This window comes from Manacus vitellinus, unplaced genomic scaffold (genome assembly GCF_001715985.3).
Source record: "Manacus vitellinus isolate BGI_N305 unplaced genomic scaffold, ASM171598v3 scaffold_4_pilon, whole genome shotgun sequence".
NCBI classification, from domain to species: domain Eukaryota; kingdom Metazoa; phylum Chordata; class Aves; order Passeriformes; family Pipridae; genus Manacus; species Manacus vitellinus.
Window position 1 is genome coordinate 26476964 of NW_021940604.1, and position 23851 is coordinate 26500814.

Below are 23851 nucleotides of genomic sequence, written 5' to 3' on the forward strand. Positions count from 1 at the left end.
TTGTTTATTGAGCATATTCTGCCCATTTACAGTTTAAATCAAATTGCACTGAAAATGCCTCTGATTTATGACATTAAAATACGTTTACTGTCTACGTTTTTATAGAGGTCAAAATTCATTTTTTAGCAGTGATTCATCTCAGTTCATCGTGGCAGAATGTTGCAGAAGAGAATATGAAGGAAAATGTCAAAAACATTACATTGAAAAAATCAAATTAGTAAACATTTTTTTGAATTTTTGTATGGAAAAGGTTGCTCTTAGATTATTGCATCTGTTACATCAATACAACAGATATTAACTATACCAAAGTTCTGAAAGTAGAATAACATACAAACTTATTGTATGTTAAGAGAGGGGACAGTTGTTCTTTAGTCTTTTTTTTGAGGCTTCAGCATCTTCCTTTCTCTGTTACTAGGTTTGTAATTAAATTATTATTTTTAAAAGAGCACTTACTTCTTCACTCTTGCGTGATTGGGACTAGTTGAATCAAATTCTGTCTTGACCTTTACGTGAAGGATATTTAGTTGTATTGCTACAGTGATGTGAACATCCAGTGGCAAGTGAACCACGAGTTGCAAAGTATTGCTAATCTTTTAAGCTAGATTGTGAATGCTAGTGACGTTGTGAGAGAGGCCTCTGTGTAACACAGATGCATGGTTGGAGCTGCTAAGTTGCTTTTCCACTTTTGCAACAGAATGATGAAGCTCCTGTGGGGAGACTGCCTTTGAGCTTTCTATGCCTTTTATCACACGGGTGGGGGATATATATATCACAGTCTTGTGGATTCTGAGCTTAGAAAGATTTTGATAGCTTTGTGTAGACTATCATGTGTTGACTAGTCAGCTGTTTTATCTAGAGACCTCAGTGGTAAGTGGTCGCCTTATATAAGATTCAGTAGATTTGAGCCTTTTTCTTATGTCTTCACAGACAGCAGTTTTGGTTTGGGCTGTTTTTAGTGTGGTTTTTTGTCATTTAAGAAAATACTTAAGCAGTGACATTGAAAACCAAATGCTACTTCTTCATGTCAAAGGCACAGTGGTAAGCACAAGACCTCTTTGCTGCTCCTTCCACTTATTTGATCTTGCTTTATGGTGTTTCAGGCAGTCCATCTTATTTAGTTCTATACTTAGCAAGTTGTATTCACTGCTACATCTCTCAAAACAGATAAATGTTACATTGATTGGGTAATCTTGGTGTTGGGGCAGAGGGAGAGAGGGGAGAATTTGTAATGTCGTAGAAAGTTTCAAAGACTTTTAATTCAGTTGAGTGCTAATATACAAATATTACAGATCCAGTATTATAGCTGTCATGTGTTCAGTTAGCTTAATGTGTTTGTGTCATGCAGCGTGACTCCTGAGTTTTAATCTTTTACACAGAAGTTAGTCATCATTTAATGTGCAGAAATTGCATTGTGTGTAAGGGTATTATATGAAGGATTATTAAGCAAAATGCTCTAATGTTGAAAATTGATCAAATAGTATGTTACAGCAATATTTTTTGCACTCCTTTGTAAATCACTTAGCAAGTGATACTAATGAGTTCAGTAAGCTACCTCAGTATTTTTGATCTAGATGGAAAACTCAAAGGCTTTCAGACTTTGAGTCTCTGGCAATCCTTTGAATTTCTTATTCCTACTCAATGCCTCCAAACTCAGGAGTGGTTCATCCTGATGATCAAGAAGTCAAACAAGAGTGTCAGGAGGCCCGCAGGATGAAAACCAAACATAAAAAGGAAGCATGTAAGAGGTGGGTGCAGGAACAAGTGACCTGGAAGGATTGTAGTTGCTGTTGAGCACAAAGGGACAGGATTAGGTAAGAAAGCCCAGGAGCCTATGTGAAGGGCAATAAGAAAGGCTTCTATGGCTGTACAGCAAAAGGAAGACTGGGGAAAACCTCTGCTGAATGGAGCAGGGTACTCAATGACAAAGAACAAGACTGAGGTACTTGATGCTTTCTTTGCTTTGACCTTTTTTGTTAGGCCTGGCTTTCAGCAATCCCAGGCCCCTGAGGCAAATGGGAAAGTTCAGAGAAGGAAAATTCAACTCTTGATGGAATAAAGTCAGGTTAGGAAATGTGTGGACAAACTAAGCATAATACAAATTAATGTAATCTGATGAGATTCACCCACAAGTCCTGAGGGACCTGGTCAAAGTTACCATGAGGTCTTTCTTGATTACCTTTGAAAGATCGTGGTAATCCTCTGTCATGGGACAGAGTGCACCCTCAACAAGTTTGCAGATGATACAAAACTAGGAGGAATGACTGACAGATCAGATGGTTTCACATTCAGATGGACTTTAAAAGGCTAGAGAAATGGGCCAACAGAAATCTTACGAAGTTCCAGCGTTAAATGCCATGTCCTACACAGGGATGGGGGAATAATTCTGTGGACCTGTCCAGGTCCATAGAGGCCGACCGGCTTGAAAGCGGCTTCCCAGGAAAGATAGTGGATATTCTGGTGGACAACAAATAGAATATGAGCCAGCAATGTCCCATCTCAGTCTGGGCTGCATTTCAGAAGAGTATTCCCAGCAGCTCAAAGGAGGTGGTCATTCCCCTCTACTCAGCCCTGGTGAGGCGCATCTGCGGTGCTGGGTCCAGTGCTGGGCTCCCTATTATGAGAGGAACATGGACATGCTAGAACAAGTCTGGCAAAAAGCCATGAAGGTCATTAAGGGATAGAACATCCAACACATGAGGAGAGGCAAAGCAAGCTGGAGTCATTCAGTCTGGGTATGAAAAAGCTCAGATAGATGTGATCAGTGTATGTGGGTACATTGTGTGTTCATGTGTAAGGAAGACTGAGCCAGACATCAGCAGTGTCCAGTGAGAGCAAAAGAGCACAAACTGCAATACAGGAAATTTTCTGTAAACATGAGATGTTATTTTTTTTCCTGTGAGAGTGGTCAGACACTGGAAGTTTGTGGAGTCTTCAAAGACATCACCTAAGGGATGCTCAATACCTGACTGTATGTGGTCGTGAGCAGACTCTTCTAGGTGACCCTGAGCAGTGGATTGGATTGGTAGATCTCCAAAGGTGACTTCTAGCCTTATGCATGCTGTGATTCTGTGAAAATCAAGATTAGCCTATTTTGATGGAATTGCCTATTGGATATTTACTGCATGTGTCAGTAAAAGATGAGCAAGGAACCATTTTAGACACCATTTTGCCTGTTACAATGTACCTATGTAATGATTAAAGATGACATTTTGTCAAACAAAATTTCAGATTTTCTTTTCTAGTGAGGAGAGGCATAAGCAGTATGCTTTTCATATTTTTATATGCAAAATTAAGACTAAAAATCCTTAAAATACATTGTTTGAATGTTAAATTCTGAAGTACAATGAATCTCAATAAGTAACAATAAAGAATGCCTTAACTGATGTTTTTATACTAATATCAGAGAATATGAAATTGAAGTACTTGATGGTATGAACTAACTGCTCATCTGCATATGAATAATTAATGATTTTGTTAAAAACACCAAATAAAATATTATAGGTTTTGTCTCTGAGGCTTTTTTTGGCACCAAGGATGTAATCTTCAGTAAAACTTGGAGGAATGTAATTTTCAGGAGTGTCTATTTCCGTTAATATTTTACCTATGAAGAACTTAAAAGAATGATTTACTTCTGTTTGGTTTAATGGTCTTTTATAGCTGAAAAGGTTCTGTGCAAAAGGTGTCCACGTGTCTTTAAAATTACCAAGTAACTGTTTTGCACTTCCGAATACTTTTTTAAGCACAGTAAATTTTACAGGATGAAAAAGCGGTCTTTTATAGTTAATGCAAATGATGCATTAAGTTAGACCCTTCTCCCAGAGTACAATTTAAATGTACTCAGAAGTCCAATTATCTTTGATTTAGATGTAAAAATTGCAGAATAACAGCTGTGCCTGCTGAGTGAATATTCCTCTGCAAAAAGATAGCTTATTTGAGCAGAGCTAAGGACAGGTTGCTCAGGGAATTTTTGCCACTTTTGGATCTTCTTCAAATTTAACTGCTTCTGGTCAGTTGCAAATGCAAGTAATTTACAAAATATCATCAGGGCAATTTAGAGTTTATGTCCTCTAAGTTGTCATTTTGCAAATTACAGAATATCTTAAGTTCTTTAGCATTTATTGTGACTATTTGTGGAACAAAAACACACATTATACTTCAAATTAATACTTAAAGATATTGCAGATTATCATGCTAAATTTGACTGCATTTAGAGTACAACTTTTTCTAAACTACATCACAAAATTTTTTTAAAGGACCTCTGACACTGAAGAATCACTTTATGTGTAATACCTATATTGAAAGATACTCTAATTTATAATAGAATTAGAGTATGTATAATATTAGTATGAAGTATTCTTAATATAATAACAAAAACCATTTTGTTATCATAAAGTGTCTAATGGTATATAACATGCAGTACTAGCAGTGTATATATTAGCATATTAAATTATCAATGTAGAGTAGAATATTTAATTCGACTATATGTTAGATATATTTATTTATAATTGAAATTTTAAAAGTGTTTTTTAATTGAAGTTTTGCAGATGTTTACCTTGTAAACTGATCTTAAAACTGTACAAAATAGTATGAGAATTGTTCTTCTGAGAAAACAGATGTAATAAATGTATTCCACTATTGATAATTATTGCTCTAATTTCATTTTACAACTCCCTAATCATGGAGCTTTCCTAAACTTCCCATGAAATCTCCTTCAGCGTTTACCTGTCTTCGCTGTTAGATATTTTTTAAAATAGAAATCTATTTTCAACCTAAATTCTAATCAAGTTTTATTACCACTTTCCTTATCTAAATGTCTGTCTTCCCCAGCCACTGCTACTTGCTTTTTGAAGACTCTTCCAGTTGTGTTATCTCTGTTCAGTCATATTTATTTAGTGTAAGCATCAGTTCATTTAAACCTTTTGTAAAGATCATGCTTCATTTATGTTTAGTCATTCTCATTTTTCACTTCTGGACTCTCAGTTGGTTTGCACTTCTTGAAATAAGTTGCCCAGAACATAATATATTGCCCCAAGATAGTAGTGCTGCTGAGCAGAGTGGAAGGTTTATTTAGCATGTCCAAATAACAGCATTTTTCTTCGAAGGTTTGAATTTTTGCAATAGCAGAGCATTTTTGGTTCATGTGCAGACTGACCTGCTCTTTCTCTTTTCCCTGTCCCACTACTGCCTTGCCAGTTGTCTTACATCCTGCATTTGTTGCAATAATTATTCCTAACAGTCAGATTAATCGGTTTTGGCTTTAGCCATGTGAAAGTTAAACTTCTAAGGCTGATTCATACTGGGATGAAATGAACTAGCTAGAAGGAGCCTAGACAGCTAGTTTTGAGAGTGATTTTGTAAATTAACAGGTAAGATAGACGAGATAAATCTTATCCTCAGTGTAGAATCTTGAAATTGTATTACTGACTCATGCATTAATGCATCTGTTGTTTAACTTAAGACATTTTAAAGTTCTTACTCCCTCCTCCAATGTGTTTACAGCTCTGTACAGCATAATATCAATTTGAAGTTTAGTGGGTGTAGTCTTTAGTCTGTCATTAGGATTACTCATGAAAACCTGCAATAGTATTTCCTATTGGTGCTTAAAGAGTCCTACTGAAATCCAAAGTGTATGCTAGTTTTTAGGTAATGTAACTGGAGAATATAAATCTGACAATCATACTGTAGGCCTGTTGCAATCACCTTCAGCACTAGTTATCATTAATGTTAGTATACGTAATTTTCTCTGGAGTGTAGACTTGAAAGAAATTTTAATGAAATCACATTTGGATGCAAACAAATGAATTGGTGTTTGAGATGTCATTTTGTGAACAGGTGTCACGAAATTCACTTTTAATGCAATATCTGTTAAATATCAGCATCTCAGCTGAATCAAGAAACTTTCCTTCATCTTACACTTAGTACACCTCCATATCAGTGATTTGCTTTGGTTCTTGAAAAAACTGATTTGAGATAAAAACATAACTTGCTTCATCTTGCATACAACTCTGTGATAGAAAATAAAACTTGAGTAAAGGCATGTGAAAAGGGATATTTGGACAAAATCTCACTGTTACACTTTGGTCTTTTTGCACTTAATGTTGGGGTAAATGCTTGATGGAAGCAGAAGAGAAGGGAAAAAATAGCTAATCTTAAATGAGATATACAGGACCATTGTGATGAGTCTTAAAGTGTGCTAGTATAAATAAGTTGGAAAAACTGGGAGCTGAGATAGTCTTTTGGCCCCCTAAGTTGTGCAACTGAAGCCTAAAGTTTCCTTGACTATGAAACACTTTTCTGTGCAGCTGTGAAAGAACAAAAGAAAATGGGGAAAAAAAAAAAAAACAACCCACAGCTAACAAACAAAAAACCCACCAACCAAGCAACAGTATTGCATTTCTCAGGAACTTCAATGTATTTCCAAAAAATGTTTTTGTACTTACTTTTTCCTTGTAAATTCTTAAACAAACTATTTTAGCCCAGATACTTCTATAATGATATATAAAATCATGCACAAATATATTCTATAGTCATGTTTTTATGTTATTCTATTGTATCTCTGTTAGATATGAAAAAGGAGCTAGGGGAGAAGCAAGTGCAAAATAACACTGGGAAGATTTGAAAACAAGCAGGCTGAATGCAGTGTCTCAAGAGACAGGCATTTGCTGAAAGTTGTCAGATCTGATTAAGGGAGCTTTTGGCATCAATCAGACCTGACAGTAGTATATCAGAGGTTAGTAAAACTATAATTAGTGAACTGATTAACAGCGAAGAGGAAAAGAGGGCAATGTTTTGGATCAAAGTCCTTTAAAACATTTAGATCATTATTTAAACTTGAAGTCTGAGTGGCTAATTATGTATTTTACAATGTATGAGCTAAATTTCACAAAGCATGCAAACTGTTCTTCCTCACTATGGTTTTTAAAATAAGGTTTGTACTGACTTTAAACAGACTGTTTTATCATGGGAAAAAAAATACAGTGAGCACATGCTCATATCCTACTACTTCATAGTACAGCTATTATGATCCTAATGTATATTGTTTTCTATAGTTTCTTCTCAGATTAATGTAACTACTCCACATGGAAAGCTTCATATTCTTTTAATAAGAATATAAAGATTTAGGGCTTTCACAGTAACAACGAAAAGGAATTTTGCTATCTAATTCATCATCCTGACTGGTTGTACTGGGTTTATCCAGGTCGAGTGTCTCAGAGTCCATTGCATTGAGGTTTTAAAGTAGTAGTGGAACTTAAAAATTAATGTTGTAATCTCTGGAACATCCAGGATTGTGCTGAAAGCATCAAATTTTAAATCTTAACATACAAACTTAAAAATCTGTTAGTCGTAACTGTGAAACTGAGTATACAACAAATAAAGCAATATTGAAAAAATTAGTTCAACTAAGTGTCAGATGTGTCATAAGTATCTTGCTCTGCTAAGGCAGTGTGCTGATACATTGTCAATCAGTTACCTTTTCGTTAGGTGGACTGGCTGGGTTCTGCAAGGGAACTGAGTATGTTGCTAGGATTAAGTTATAAAATAAAGCATGCTGAACAAAGTTACATTTCTTCTGTTAAAAAGTCATTTACCATTTTAAAGGCATCTGTTACAATTTTTTATTGTTCCCTTGTTGATTTCTGTTGTTGATTGATTATTGGTGTTAGCTTTGGTGGCTTGCTAATTGGTGCTAATATGCATCAATATAAGGCACCTCTGTAAGCCTTTCTAAGACAATAAACTCAGAATTTTATGTAGATACTTCTTATAAGTGTAGTCTTGTTTTTGAATCCTTCTAAGACATTTTATATATATGTGTGTGTGTGTATGTACGTTACTGTAGACCACAAATACGTGTTAAAGTTTGTTACAAGATCATCTGTTCACCCAAATGGACATACTGCTCATCTGCATATCTTTGTATGGTAAGGAATCTGCTTTACTGGAAACATAATCCTGTTTTAATTGTGTAAAACACAGCATCAGATGGTTGATTCTGATCTATGCAAAACAAAATACTTGTATTCATTATTTATTACTTCCTGTCTCAGATTGTTATTTTGAATTACTGCCCTCTCTTTTACTTTCTATATGTTTATTCCACCCCCTACCTGAGCTCCAGCTCACATGAGGTTTTGTGAAATTCTTGAATACATCATGCAGAGTGCAATAGACAGAGGAATAAAAACAGCATTATGGAAGTGACTTGCAGGTGGCTGCACTTGTAACATGTTTTGATGAAGTTTTATCTTAGACAGTGTCCCTCATGGGGTGTGATATCAGGTATCTAATATTAAAATTTGCGAGAAGCTCCAACGCATCAGTGATTAGAAGAGAAATATTTTCAAATTGTACAAAGCCCTAGCATAACAGCTCCCCCTATAGAATATGCATTCCAATGCTGCATTCCAGTGAGAGTCTGCCCTGAGTGGATGTATGTAGTTGTGTGCGGTCTTCTGTGTCTCCGTTTCTGCAAAAGTAAAGATCTTGCAGTGAATTTGCTGCCAGAATAATGCACCAAGATAAATAGTTACAGCATGAAGAGAGTAAATTGTGTAGGTTACCCATGCCCCTTTGCCAAAAAGATGTCAGAAGATGAGGAGTGGTGGCTATGACTGAGCAAAGCTTCCTCTAGGATCAACCACATATTCTCAAATGCTGTTTTCAAGTGTAGTAAGGGGAAGTTGTAGATATGTGTAAAGGAAGGAGAATAGAGAAGACCAATTGCAAGGTGAAAACAATAAAAACAAGGAAGTTCTACTAATTGAAATCTACGGAAGTAGATCTTAGAGAGTGTGTCTTTTAATATTAAAAAGAAAGCAGCGGTGGCTAGACCAGAATTCTTTATTGCTATCCATCCACGGTGAAGCACTGTGGTGGAGAAAAAATTGCTACAGGCAGTACCATAGCAAGAGACTGGTCCCGTACTTTTCAAAGCTATTAGATCCTTAGAGCTTGTATTTCATACATGCACTGTGTTTTTTCTTTAACTGTATATACAAAGGAGTTGAGCCTTAAAATTGTTCCTTCTCCAGCCTCAAGGCACTTCAAAAAATATTGCTTTTTGCAAGTTTACTGAATTCCCGTTTTTCAAATGATGCTTGATTTCATCACATTTAATTTTAGTAAAAGAATTCCTTCTAATCTGCAAATGATAAAATAATTTCCAGTCATATCTGATCATTGTTTTATGTTGTTAAAAGGCAAATTTCTGAAATACCTAACATGCATCTTCCAATGCATAATATATATTTCAGTTAATTCCAGATTCTATTTTAGTGTTTTGGTCTCTTTGCCTCTCCTTAGTTTTGGCTGTGGTATCTTCAATGAGACTTCTTTATGCTAACAACAAAGCCAGTCACTGAGCAGGAGGAGCACAGGAGGTGGCCTTTAGAGTACAGGTGCTCACATAGCCACAGGCATCGGGGGAGGTGTATGATAAGATTCAGTTTTCTTTTTTCTTTCCTAAGGATACTGATATATTAAGAGAGCTACTTAATACGAAGCGGGAAAGGTACAGAAAAACGATAATGCAAAATGAAAAGAGTTGAAATGTTAAGAGAATAAAGCAAATAAAGGATGCAGTTACGCTGGAAATATGTATTTCATGTTGATTTGCTTTGAGAAGCCATATTGTGAACTTCACAGAGAAATATAAAGGGAGTATTTGCTGTTTATTTATCCTTATTCTAATGGTTTCAAAGAGGAAAGTAGTGCTTTTATATAGGTACGTTAAATATGAAAATATCTATTATGCTGCAGGTGTGCAATAACATATGGTTATGACATGTTTGTGGATCTTGATCCGGTTTTGGGAAGATGATTTCATTTTGGAAAATTTCCATAACATACAACCTTTATTACTGTGATCATTTGACATCCACAATATTTGCTTCATGCAAATGCCTCTGGATTTGTTCATTATAATCTTGAGTTTATTCTACAGTTTCTTTCTAGAAAGCATTATAGATACCAATGCTCAGCATGTACAATAATATGAATTCAAACTCAGAGGTCAAATGTTTGAAAGTATGTGTGTGTACCAACGTAAGAACCTGTGCTGTAAGGTTCTTATAACCCTACAGAATGATGGCTTTATGGAATCTATGGTGAGCTATAGGTATGTTGTAGTAGAAAAATTTTGTCTACCGTAGCGAAGGACTTACCTGTTCCCACTTAGATGAGAACAAATCTGTTGCTGTGGTTGGTTCTTCTAAGTAATGGTCATGGCTAAATTTTAAAATTGACCACTGTTGATAGTGGTTGTTATTCTTGATATCAGGTATTTGCTGCTTCTCTGAAAATTCCCCAAAAAGATGTTTCCCCAAACTTCTACATGCAGTTGCACACCAGCTTGCCATTCTAACAGTTCTTAGTATAATGTTTGCATGAGCATACTGAAAACTAAAAAAGAAAAATTTGAAAAATCAGATGTAAGTTAGCAAGATTTGGGGAAAGACTCTACATAAAGAATTACTGCTCATAGCTCATTTGTGGACACAGTAGCAGGAAAATTAAAACATATAAGAGAATGCCATGCTGAAGATAAGGGTGTTTGGGAGGTGGAGCAGCTGCTTTATTTATGAAGTTGTAAGACATTTTTCTCCCAAAAAACTTTCTTTTATGCATCCTCTGTTTTGGTCCTTCAGAGTTGAGTACACTTTTTTTAATCTTTGTTACTTTTCAATTCAGAGCTTTTAATTCATCAATTCAATTTAGATTACCCCTCTGAGATTGTCTTACTGGCTAATTCTAGTGCCTGTAAGATTGGCAACTCTTTATTTGGACTTAAAATCTCATGGTTGATACCAATTCTGTAATTCTGAAAAAGCCTTTACGCATAATAATTTTGTAAAAATTATTTAATTGAACAGCTCACTGGCAGTAAGATCTATTTTATGAATGCGTCTGGTTGCTGCAGACTAGTTTCCAATCTTCTGTTCCCACTGTTTGTTGGGAATGTTTCATTTTTATTTTCAGGACTGTCCATAAAATCTCTGCTGTAAGAAATTAAACAATGTTTTTCCATTGTAATAATTTCATCAGTTCATTCAAAACTCTTGTATTTATGTAACAGTTGAACTCTGTTTATCATGGGCATCAAAGAATAGGAACTTATAAAAATCTGTTTCAAGAGAAATTGCCAAAGTTATGATTTAGCTTGTAGGTTGTTAACTCAATCGCAATATGCAAACTTATGTAAACCCATTGACAGTCTCAAAATTTAGGTTGTTATCAGGTCTGATAAAGCAAAAATTCAAAATGACAACATGTTTGAAATCTGCCATGATGCCTTACCTTCTGGAAAGGTTTGAACAGCTGTAAGATAGACTATTTTGAGAATTCACTTTTAAGATAATGGAGCAGGGAGAATTTAATTTACTTACTTGATAATTTACTAATGACTCTTCTTCTTTGTAATCAGAATGGTATATTGTCTGAAACAAATGGAACACCAGTCTCTTTCTTCTATCATCCTAGCTGATGTTTAAGCTGAGATCTGAGTCAAACAGTTCTTTATACATTTTGATTTGACAATACCTGGCACTAAGTATTTTATGGAAGTTAAGAAGTTGGGAATGGGGTGGGGTGTGAGTCTGAGTTTTGATTCATTGTTGTGTGTATGAAGGAGACAACAGGTCAGATAAGTGACAGACATACATGAAGGCTAAAGTGACTAAAGAGAGAAAAACCGTTCTCAAAAATGGTCTTTAGGAACTTAAAAGCAGTGAATTTTGTTGTATAGGTTGTATTTTATATAGTTTGTTCTGAAATATTTTTGTATGTGGTTTGGACCTACGAAGTGTAAATTTGAGGAGATTACTGTAGTTTTACTAACCTTGGAGTGTATGTACTAATTATTTAAGAAGAAATCAGGTACTAGTCATGTGCAAGATGTGTTTGGGAGAACTTAGAAGTAGTAAAAAGATTCAGAGGATTGAAAGTGAGCTATTGACTGTGCCAACTGCTAGAAATTAATGTTGGGCTCTTAGAAATTAATTGAAGATCATTCGATTTTAAAACTGTAAGCCTTTTCAGATTAAGCAAACCCCCAAACAACAACAAACTCCAGCATTTTTCAACATGTTGATCTTCTTAAACTATGGTGAAAATGTAACTTCCTCTTACCGTGAGATCTGGCTTCAAAGGGGATTGAAGAGAGACTGACAAAAATAATTAGCAAATCATGCAATTAAAGAAAAATGAATTTTCACAGTCTCTTGAAATTTTGTCAGTTGAAGTTATCAGCTATGTCCCTTTTGACATAATTTTTCAAAGTGAAGTAATTAAACTTTTTTGTTTGAGTTCTTACCCGAACATTATGTAAAACAATATAGGGATATATTAAGTAACCCTAAAGCTAAATGAGATCATTCTGAGTTGAAATATATAGGGTTTTTTAGTTGTGCAAGAGTGAAATTAAATATCAGTACTCACCTAAGACAGAAGACTTTGTGAAAAGCCTATGTTGGTGTGGAATAACTAATGATAATCAAGAAAACATTGGAAAAAGAGGGGGGGGTGTGCTGAGAGAAATTTAAGTTGACAGTAAAAATATTGACAGTTAACCCATTTCTATTCAACCATACCCTAACACAAAAACCAGATTGAAATGTCTTGCATGAGTTGCAGTTCATTAAGCAAATGTGACACTTTATTTTCTAGCTATTTCAATACTGAAAGAGGTGAAGTGGTGAAATAGCAATATAAATGAACATACTTTTCAGTGTACTGAGAACTCAAGTCAATGTATAAAAAGAAAATATTAAAAAATGTTTCAATACTTAGTTACTGTGTCCTTCTCTTGCCCCCAAACAGGAAGCAGACTTCTTTTGCTGAATCTGAATTTTGATTTTAAAACTTTGAGGATAAAATATGTTGTCTCTGAAAATTAATTCTAAAAAGAAATTACACTACTGCATTTAAAATTAATAATGAGATGCTCATAATGCTGTTTTATTTAATATTTTAACTGAAAAAAATAATCTCTGTTAGCATTTTCTTTTAGCTGATATTTATAAATAGCATTTTATATATTTGAATTCAGTTTATCATTTAAACTACAAAGCTGGTTTGTTTGTGGGTTTTTTTGAGAATTTTTTCACCCAACTGTACTTTCTAACTGAAAAATAAGTGTAAGAACCAGTCATATTCTCCAGCAAAACATTCTCTAGAGATCTCTCTTCTTATTTGATATACTATCTCATTTAGTATAGCTTTTAATTCAGGTCATTGCTTTGAGAACATTGCTATTTTAAAATAAGATCAAAGTAAAAGACCATTATGCTGAATATTTAGTCATCACTCAGAAACAGAAGAATTAATGATACCATTTTAGATATATATCCTGATAACATGACTGACATTTAAAAAAAAGCTATGATCTGAACATTGCCAATTTAGATTTAGCAAATTAGCTAAGTAGCTTGAATTTGTAGTATTTCACACCTTAAAGCCTTAATATTCCTTGCTAAATATATTTCCTCACTGTTTGCTAATTAATGTTCTGTGGAAGTACAGCTGCTAATATTTTGTGGCTGACATGGCTCATTTTAAAGTGCTAACAGTTGCATCTGTAGTAGTGTTACAGTTCAGTTCATAAATTATGAGCATACATTTTTACACCTATTTTGTACAAGCATTTGAAAAATCTGTATTTGCTAACAAAATGCACCCAGTTTTTAAACAAAACATGGAAATACCCCCCACATGCCACCACTCCTGGTGATATTAGTGACTCAGTGCCCTTATTGCATTAGGGAAAGCACTGCCAGCAGGTCAAGGGAGGTGATCCTTCCCCTATACTCAGCTCTGCTGAGGCCACACCTGGAATAATGTGTCCAGTTCTGGGCTCTCCAGTAGAAGAGAAACATGGACATACTGGAGAGGGTCCATTTAAGGGGCACAAAGATGATGAAGGAACCAGAGCATCTGGTCATCTAAATATCATTTGTAACATGTATCCTCTTACAGGATAAGATAGTTTGAGATTGTTGACTGAAATCTGATCAGTGTCAGTAGAATTCTAGAAAACAAATATCTTGTTCTCTAGATTCTGCAACAAGTTGGCAAACTTATTTATGAACATATATTTTCGTGAACTTACTTATGAACTTATATTTTCATTATCAATGGATATATTTTCTTTTAGTATCATGCCTATTTATGAAAGCTGTTAGAAGTTTCCCCATTTTGCCAATTTTTAATACCTTTCAAAGACTGGTAGCTGAATTTTTGAAAAATTTCATTTCAGTCAAAATAATCAAATAGCCCCTGTTGTCTTTTCCTCATTAAAGCACTCATTTCGCTCTAGATGTCACCTGATCAAGATTTGCCCAATTTGTAAAGTTTTTTATTCGTGCCTATGAAACAGCAGAATCAGAATTTTCCTCTTTATTTTCTAAGGGATTTTGCATTGCAAAGTTACAGAGTAATCTTTATTTTAATAGTTCTAAGTTGTTTGTTTGTTTGGGGTTTTTTTGTGAAAGAAGTGAGACTGTATGGTAAGCTTTGTGCCTGTCCCAAAACCCTTAAGATTTGATAGATTTGTTATAAATAGGCAATAAATAATTGCCCTTAAATCATAGTCATAACTTCCACACAAGTTACTACTGAATTTGAGTGAATAAGATTCAGTTCTATGGGTGTTATTATACATAGTGGCTGGCTCCTAAATAGGAAATTACTTTTGTTGACTAGCACATGAGAAATCTGCATTTTTATTTGAAACAGTTGCTGAGAATTTTTTGGGTGGAGGAGTGAGATGTTTTCTTTAGAGTGACCACTTTGTCTGATTTTACATTTTAAAATTGTGCTTTCTTGAATTCTTGTGTTAAGGTCACATGAAGTGAGAGCTTAGTCCGTTGTCATTGTGGGGAATGACGGCTGCTACAGCTTTTTGGCAACTGGAGATTGAATGTGCCTCAATCTTATCTGTTTGAGGGTCTGTTTTATGCAAAAAGAGAAGCTGTTGCAACAACTTGCAAGAAATGGCACCATAATAATAGACTTACCATGGACATATCTACTGAAACAATGAAGTTTGGAAGTTACCTTACCTAGGACTGGTGCAAGTTGTTTGGTCTGTTTTGCCAGTGCAAGGATCGAGATATCTAAATGTTCAACTTGAAAGTATTCCTTAGGGAGAAAGCATTTCACAGAAAACAGGGAACTATCAGATCAAGCTTAGGCATGAGGGGAGGGTCTTGGTTGTTTACTGTGCTGTGGTGAAGGTTACAAATACTTTATCACAGACCATTTTAGTGGGGCACAAACATGAAATGATTATATAAGTAGTTGATTCTGGATAGCTGCTTAAAGGTTTTCTTGTGGAAAAAGTATACAAATGATGCAAGGTGGTTTGAAGGTATTAGTTGATATTTCCATATGGTTTTCCATACTAAATCCTACTAGTGGCCATCCAACACATGTAGATGCACCAAAATGTGTCTGCCTCATCTTTAAAGTAGGCAAAACTTGTTCTACATTGCATTTACTCTGCTGTGTGTAAAATTACTGTGTTTCTGTGAATTTGTATCTGCATTTTAATTTCTAAATGCTTAATATTTCTTTTCTGATTTTTCTGCTCTACTAGATGCTTGTGACTACTCCAGAGAAATGGGATGTAGTGACAAGAAAAAGTGTTGGTGATGTAGCCCTCTCTCAGCTGGTAAAACTCTTGATTCTTGATGAAGTTCATCTGCTGCATGAAGACAGGGGACCAGTGCTTGAAAGTATAGTAGCACGTACTTTACGACAGGTAAGAGGGATATAATTTTATTTTGGTCAAGGTAGATAAATATCACTGTAAAGGGTAAAATACTTAGACAAACAAACTAACATGCTTAGGCAGTTTACAATTTATTTCACAGCTATTCTTTTTTACAGCTATTTACCAAGAGTGAAGAAAAATTTTTGGTTTTCTGCCTTCCCTTCTGTATTATATTAACTATCAGATTCCTAAGATGCATAACTTATTACAGAACTATTTCTTTACTTATTATTTATTTGCTTAATTTACTTACTGTACAAGTAACAGCAAAATTAAACATTTTTAAGCAAATAATAATCAGGATAGTGTTTTGACATAACCAAAACTGAGTGTATTTTCTTACCAGCAATGCTCATTTTCAATTAGCAGTTTTCCTAGGAGAGTTTCTTTTTTGTTTTAATTAAGAGTAGTGTCTTAAATCTAAAACTTTCATCAATGCTAATAAAATACTACATAATTTTTACTTTAGCATAATTGGTCCTTTTTTTTCCCCCATGATTTAGTGGTACTTTCTGAATACCAAGATTTGAAATGGCAAAAGGAGAAAAGGGATTTTTTTTCTTTCAGTCTTGTACAAAAGAAGGATTCAGAGCTAGACAATGAATGAGATTGGTCTCAATGGTTAGATGTACATTTACAAGTAAAATAAAACATGGAATTTGGGGATGAATAGAAAGGAAGGAATTAGGATAAATAAATAATAGTAAGGGGGAGGATAGAGTGCAATTATTCTTTTTTCGTCATGCAGAGCAAATGTCAATACAAGTAACCTGTAACAAATTAAAAATAAACGGTTATTATTGTTTTGGCTCTATTTGTAGTATGTTTTAAAGCATTTTAGCTTTCAAGATGCTTTTTTTCTTGGTGAGGCCACACTAACCTTGTTAAGGCTTTTTAAATTGTCTGATTCCAACTCTGCTAAGAACAAAATAAAATGGATGTCTGCTGTAATCCAGTACAGAAAGGCTAAAGTTCCTTTATGAAGAATAACAGAATTAATAATCCTTTAGAAGAAGCTAAACTTGGAGAGATTATTTTTTTATGGGGAGTAGAGCTTTGTGAAGTTTAGGCTACCTCAGAGGCACTAAAGCTTAACCGGTTTGGTATTGTATTTTCTTTCTCAAATGGTTTTGATAACTTTGTCTTCATTAGGTATCTTTAAAGTAAAGCATCTCAGCTTTTAGCAGTGACCATGATGGTCATTTTCTTCATGTAAAATTGCAAGGCTTATTCATTATCTGGTGCGAAGTTTTGTGAGACTTGTAAGATAGGCTTCAGCTGTACAAAATAGATGTTTAGAGTCATTTTAGCTGCCCTACATTATTCAGCTTGGCATTCTGTTTCTGCTTCATTTGGACACAAATCTCCCCTAGATCCTTTGCTTTTGTGTGTGTCAAACCTGTGCAGGTAACTTAAGAAATGTAAAAATCTAAGGCAATTATATCTTGGGTATTGAATCCTACCCTTAGTTCATTTATTGCAATATAGTATTTTGCTTCAGCACTCATTTGAAAAATAACTCTCAAGGGTGTTTTAATCTTCTAGGATTTCAAGGCTTGTTTTACCTATTGAGTTGGAATTTAATTCATCTGGAATTGAACCTACTCAGTTGTAACCCTTCCTTAAGTAAAAAAGTTGGGAAGTAAAACAATATACAAATCTTGAAAATTACCATCTTGCCACCTTTCTGAAGACCTTACTTATTCTAATTTAATAAGAAAGATAGTAATGGAGACCCCTATGAATCTTCACAAGAAGGTAGTTGAAGAGAAGGAAAACTTACAATATAAAACACTAAGAAACCCCACACATTTAAACAAAACACAGAACTGCTTGAAGAGCTTTTTAGAGTTCTGCTGTAGAAAACAACTGACAAAAATATTTTGAATTGCAAGCCTCCCAGAGAGCCTGGGGACAAAGAAACAGGAGATGTTTTGTACAATTATTTTACTTTTTAATATGAAAACAAATAATAAGAGGATTAGTGTTTAAAATTACACTGAAATGTTATAGTTCAGCATCTGAGTGAGCCTGCAAGCATGGTTCTAGGAAGTTTTCAGTATACATCCATAATTAATTATGAAATTATGGGAACTTTTACTCAGTCAGTAAAAAAGATAACGTATTGTTTCTAATTGCAGAAGAATTTCACTGGAGTTTAGTGAAAATACTATTACAGGTGTTCTAAGTGTAAAAATATCACATCTAATGTTTTAATGATAGTTTGTGAAGAAGAAATATTCTGTTGCATTTCTTTGGTCTGTTTTATACATTTTGATACAAACTCATAAATGTTCCAGGAGCAGTAAGTAAATCTAAGATGTTCAGCCCATGCCTGGAGACTGTCCTTCTTTCTATGAGAATTTGAAGCTCCTTTACAGACTTCTGAAAGTAGTTCTAGAACTTATTTTTCCTTGATATCTATATAAATATCATATTCATTCAATATTCATGCATACAGGAGGTACGAATAATTGTTCAGTTCTTGAAAAAACCTAAAAAAACAGTGACAATATTAATCTGAAGTATCCTTATGTCAATTGCACCATGCAATAATTGCTGAAATCAATTTTCTGATTTGTAGACAGGTTTAAGACATCTGAAATATTGACTGTTTTTTTCGTAATTTGTAGTGATGGGACTCAGAAAGTGTTTAGACAAGTAATTCAGAGAAAAATCCATTGCAGAGAAATAGTCACTAGATCAGATAGGGGGCTGTAGTAACCGGGAGCTTTTCTGGTGAATATCATTGACATTTTCCCATTTTCTGTACTGTCCCTTTTGGCACCTGTGGGAGACAGTGCGTTGAAGGAGTGTAATTTCTGATCTGACCTGGAATAGTCATTTCTTGTATCACTTCTGTAACAGAACAGTGATAAATTCCTTTGAATACTACTTCAGCCTTTTCAATAAATCACTAGTAGCAACTAATAATGGCATGTACCTCTAGTTTCATCTAGATCATACTTCCATAGCTTGTATATGAGCAATGTCGTGATTCCTGTGCAGGTCAGGATGGATAATGTAGTGCCTTTTACATTTTGCAGGGTTTGTTATCCTGTCTTGGAGCAAAAGCATAACTCTTGATCTCTTGTTTTGTTGGAGGTATGAGGGTTGTTTTGTTTAGATGGTGGATAATAGAAAAAAACCCACAACGGTTTTGGGGTTTTTTTTGTCTTTTTAAGAATTAGTGTTCAGCTAGCTACTTGGGCCTACAACTGTACCAGAAAAGAGTGTTTTGAGATCTGTATTCATGCAAGGTACAAATACAGCTATCCAAATATATGCTTAAAAGAGGAATATCCTGTTGCATTAGCAGGTCTGTCCTAATTTGTACCTCAAAATACTTGAATGATTGATGTACTTTCCCTCAGATGAACACTGAGTCACACCACTTACTGTAAGACTTTAACATGCTCATTTTTACTTATGGCATTTTTTAGAGTTAGGTTTTATTTAAACCTGGAAGGAGCATATATATTGGAATTACTGAGTTTTACTCATAGCAGAATAAAGACTATATTTGTGCACGTTTGCACTTTTCAAATTTTAGAGAATGTTTTTGCAAGTGATTTAAATTGACTTTGCTAAACATTTTGGTGGGAAAATTGCTTTGAGCTCTGTTATATACTGTAGGTATAACATCAAACAACTTCTTTGAATCCAATTTATAGCTTTGATGTTTAAAGTTTTAGTCCAGAGCATAATGCAGATGTAAAACTGAAATGCTTAAACTTTTTAATCAAACTTTCCACACTACAGTAATGTACTAAGCTTATTATCTTGAAAGAAAAAAATTGTCTGCTTTTAAAGGCCACTGGATTATTTTATCATAATTATTCAGAGATTTTGATGACTGCTGCTTATGTATATTTTTCACAAAAAGCATACTGAATACTACACTTGAGTGATTACGTGAATTTTGACACCTTCTCTCAAGTATATGAATGATAAATTAAATAAAAGAAAATCCGTAGTAAAAGCATTCTCAGAGTTTGGGATACCAAAGCTCCCATCTTAGACACATAAGTATTGTTGCCATCATTGTCTCATTCTTCAAGTTTAAGTTTCAATTGCTTTATGTTTTTGTATTAGATCAATAAAGTTGCTCAATAAGTAATAGGTGGGATAATACAGCAGTACAAGCAATCCAGGAGATTTCTGGAATACATTGATAAGAGCTATCTCCTTCAGGCAATAGAACAGCCAACAGTGGTACTGTGCTATACCTTGTATTCATGAGGAAAGGAGGGCCTCATTGGGGAAGTGAAGATCAAAGGCAGCCTTGGCTGCACTGACCATGAGATGTTGAAGTTCTCCTTCCCCTGGAAATTCTCATGTTTCCTTTCTGAGCTTTCTTTCCTCATGACACCTTATTTAGGAAACTTTCCATCTCAGCTGTAGTTTTCTTGTCTCTGGATGCATTTTAAATATCTCTACTGCCTTATTAACTCCTTTACGTTTTTGTTTTTTTTTTTCCTGTCCCTTTGGTTCCCTTTTTTACCTCTAACTGTAAATCACAAGCAAACAGGTTCAGATGTTTCTCACCCAAACCCAATGTCTAATTGTTATCAAATTAGAAATTTCTGTGTGCTTGGAATCCCATTCTTGATGATGAAAATTTGATCAGTTAAAAAAAAAATAGTCAAGTCTTATAGCTAATGAACTATATATATATATATACAGCTGCTTAGCTCTGTATATCTTGTGTCTAATGGTAACCCACTGTAGTTCCTATATGTGTCTTTTGGATCTAGAATGGCACTGGCATTTCATTTGGTTCTTCATTTCTCAGCTTGAGTGAGTACTGTTAGTTTTTTGTCTCCTTGATATTCCCTACATAGACTAATCAAGTTTCTCAGCATCTTTTCTTAAAGGGCAGATGAAACAAGGTTACTGCAGCCTTCTGCAATAATTTTTCAAAAAATAGTGTTGTGGGTCTTTTTTTTCACTGGACTTTCTTATATTCACAATTGTATTTTAAAACCTGTCAACAAAACTGTTTTGTTGCATTTTCCTTCTATACTCAGTTCTATCCCTTTTTTTATCTTTAAGAATTGCATGTACTTAATTTGCTAGCACATCATCTTTTCAGCTTGCATTCATATACTTCTTTGTTAAGTCCTCAAACAAACCCTTTTTGTAGTTGCTGCGGGATTCACTCATTGCTATAAGAATGTTTCCTGAGAATAGTGTCTTATGAGGTAAATGAAAAGAAATTTAATTTGAATGGGACTATCAACATAGATTTAGCTGTATGCCTGACACACACATCAGTTATATTAATTCTGTCAATCACCTGCTCTTCTTGTCACCAGTTATTTTTTGACTGTGTATCATAGGTAAATTATTGATTAGCGTTGGGCTTAGAAAGCAATTAGAGGAATCCCTTTTTAATTGCTGTTTTTCAGTTATACAATTCTTTAAAATCTGTCAGTTCATCAGCTTGTGATAAATTTAATATAGGCTTTCTTGCTATTCTGTGATGTTATTTTTAAAAAGTATGTTATGCAGCCATATGTCTAATGAGTCTTACATGAATCTGGATCTATCCTGCTATCTTTTACACAGCCTTGTAGTTGTGTAAAAATGACTTTTTAAAAACAAACTACTTTTTTAAAACAAAACCTAATCTTCATTTGTTTGGAAAATGTTAAGTATCAGATATTGGAATTAATCTTCAGAAGCTTTTCTATTATTTTACATGACAGTGATGTCAGGAAGTCATTCTGCATGTCATTTTTTAGTATCGATATGTGACTGGTTTTCCATTTTTGTGATATATCCATGGAGTTTAAAAGGTAATAGTGATTGTCATATGTTTGTGTTCTTTCATATTATGGTAAAGCAGTAAAACTAATTTCTAGAAGGCTTCCTAGGCATTTTTGTTTCCTAGTTTGGGAACAAAATAGTAAGAGTAACATGAAAAGGTATTTTGTCAGTCAGGAAAAACTGACGTGGCACTGTACCCAGCCTAGAAATCTCTTAATAGATATATGAAAAATGTCATTTCTTAAGACAAAGCAATGCATAGTTAATATTTAGCTGAGGGAAAATAATATGGCTTCTGATAGTGCTTTCTGCATCGTTACATTTTTTCAGTACCTCTAGATTTTTAAATATATTCTAAATGGACGACTGAGATCAGAGTATTTTCAGGGTTCATTGGAAGCAGAGTAAAACTAATAAAATTACTTAACTAGATGGTTGCCTAGTAACAAATGCATTCTGTGCAGAGTGAGGTGCAGATAACATCCTATACAGAATCTTCAAAATAGTATTAGTAATTGCATTTTTACTAAGTACTTTTGGTTTTGCAATTTTACTGGTTTTTTCTATTATTCTTCCTGAAACTATAAAACTGCCACCTATGGGGACTCATTGACTTCTAAACTCTTTCATTAATAGTAACCAGTATTTCAATAAACAAGGAAACATTGATGAAACATTCTAACAACTGATTAGTAATTTTGAAACACGTTTAATTCTTTTTTAATGTTCTAAGCATTTCTTGGTTCTTTTTACATTTCTCTTTGTCTTTTGTTTTGGATAATGTAAATAACATAGGTCCTGTGAGAGAATGAGACACAGAGCCATTCTGTGGGTAGGATAGTATCCAACTAGTAACTAATATGAATCCCCATATGTAGTACTTCATTCTTACTACTGTTGAATAGGGGACTCAGGAACCCATGTAAAGAATTCATCTTCTTTCACATCTGGACTGATAACTAAATGCTTGTGTCTAATTTTCTGAGTATCTTTAGTGTACATCTGAAGGGCATTCAGACTAACTGTAGCAAGTGTGTTGAAGTGATCCTGGGTCTTCTGAATATCAGATTAATTTCTAACCAGCAGACAATTCTTCAAAGATTAAAATGTGTAAACTTGTGTGCTTCGCTTAATTCTGTGCTCAAGTTGAACAATCAGGGATATGCTTTCCAGCTTGATTGTAATTCATTCCGTGAATGTGATATTTAATACATGGAAATGGGAAGGCTGCCAAGATCACAAAGTTCAGGGAGAACTTTAGAAGTCAGATAAAAGAGTATCTCTGTGTACACTCCATATGCTCTCAAGTGGCAGCTGTAATGTAATGAGATGATATGCAAATCATAAAACTTATTAGGAAGAAAATGATCCTGATGTGATCAATTTACAATCCAGAGAGGCGCTTCCCATACCTGATCCCTTATCATTTATACTGTAAATACAGCTGATGCTTGAGTGTGGAAATCGGTACCGGAGAGCTCTTTTGCGATTATTTTTTCTGTATACGTGGAATTTCATGGTGTGGTAATCGTGTTCTGTGAACGTGTCTGGTGAACATGCTGTCAATTCTCTGCGTGCCATCATGAAAGCTTCTGAATTAGATATACTAATTAGATATGTCAAGTAAATAAAGTTATGGCAATTTTATTTCTTATTTCCAGTGTAACATCAAATCAATAAAACATAATAAGGCTTTTAAAGAACATGATGTGCAGACACTGCGTCAGTTCAGTTTTTCAAAGAAAGCCTAATTTCAAATGGTGCTTATATTTTTACTGGGATAATTCAATACATATGAAGAATAAAACATCAGAGATTGTGTTCCAGTAGTGAAGAAAATGCACTTAGCTACATACCACCAGCCAGTGATAGGGAACGTAAAAAGAAAGCTTTGTCATCCGAAGATGTCTTCTCAGTAATTTTTACTTCAATTTCAGGAAAACACTGTAGGTTCATGGTGTCTTGTATATGAAGTCATAATCTCTAATTGGTACTTTTAGGACCAAATAATAAGTTATCCAGTACTTGAAAAATATTAATTTTTGAATGGACCATATTTACAAAAGGCATCTGTGCACTTTCAGTGCTTACTGTTCTTTAGAAGCATCTGAGAGCAAAACACATTAATGCTTGCTCTTCAAGGGAAAGTCAGAAAAGTAGTTGAAAAATGTATGCAGAGAACTCTGTTATAAAAATGTGTTAGAATTCTAAATACCATTATGAAAAATAAAGTTTCTGTAGTGCTTGGACAGATGAATAATAGATGAATAGTTGAAACTGAATTATAATCACAGAGAAAATGCAAAAATA

The 23851-nt window shown here is 34.3% G+C and overlaps 1 protein-coding gene across 1 annotated transcript in view; it reads left to right on the top strand.

Annotated features, from left to right (window-relative positions):
* Nucleotides 1-23851, top strand: part of ASCC3 (activating signal cointegrator 1 complex subunit 3) — a 264177-nt gene that overhangs the window by 86786 nt on the left and 153540 nt on the right. Inside the window, exon 11 of the mRNA XM_018078048.3 lies at nucleotides 15593-15757. Coding sequence (XP_017933537.1) covers nucleotides 15593-15757 — 165 coding nt within the window. The remainder of the gene's footprint in view (nucleotides 1-15592; nucleotides 15758-23851) is intronic.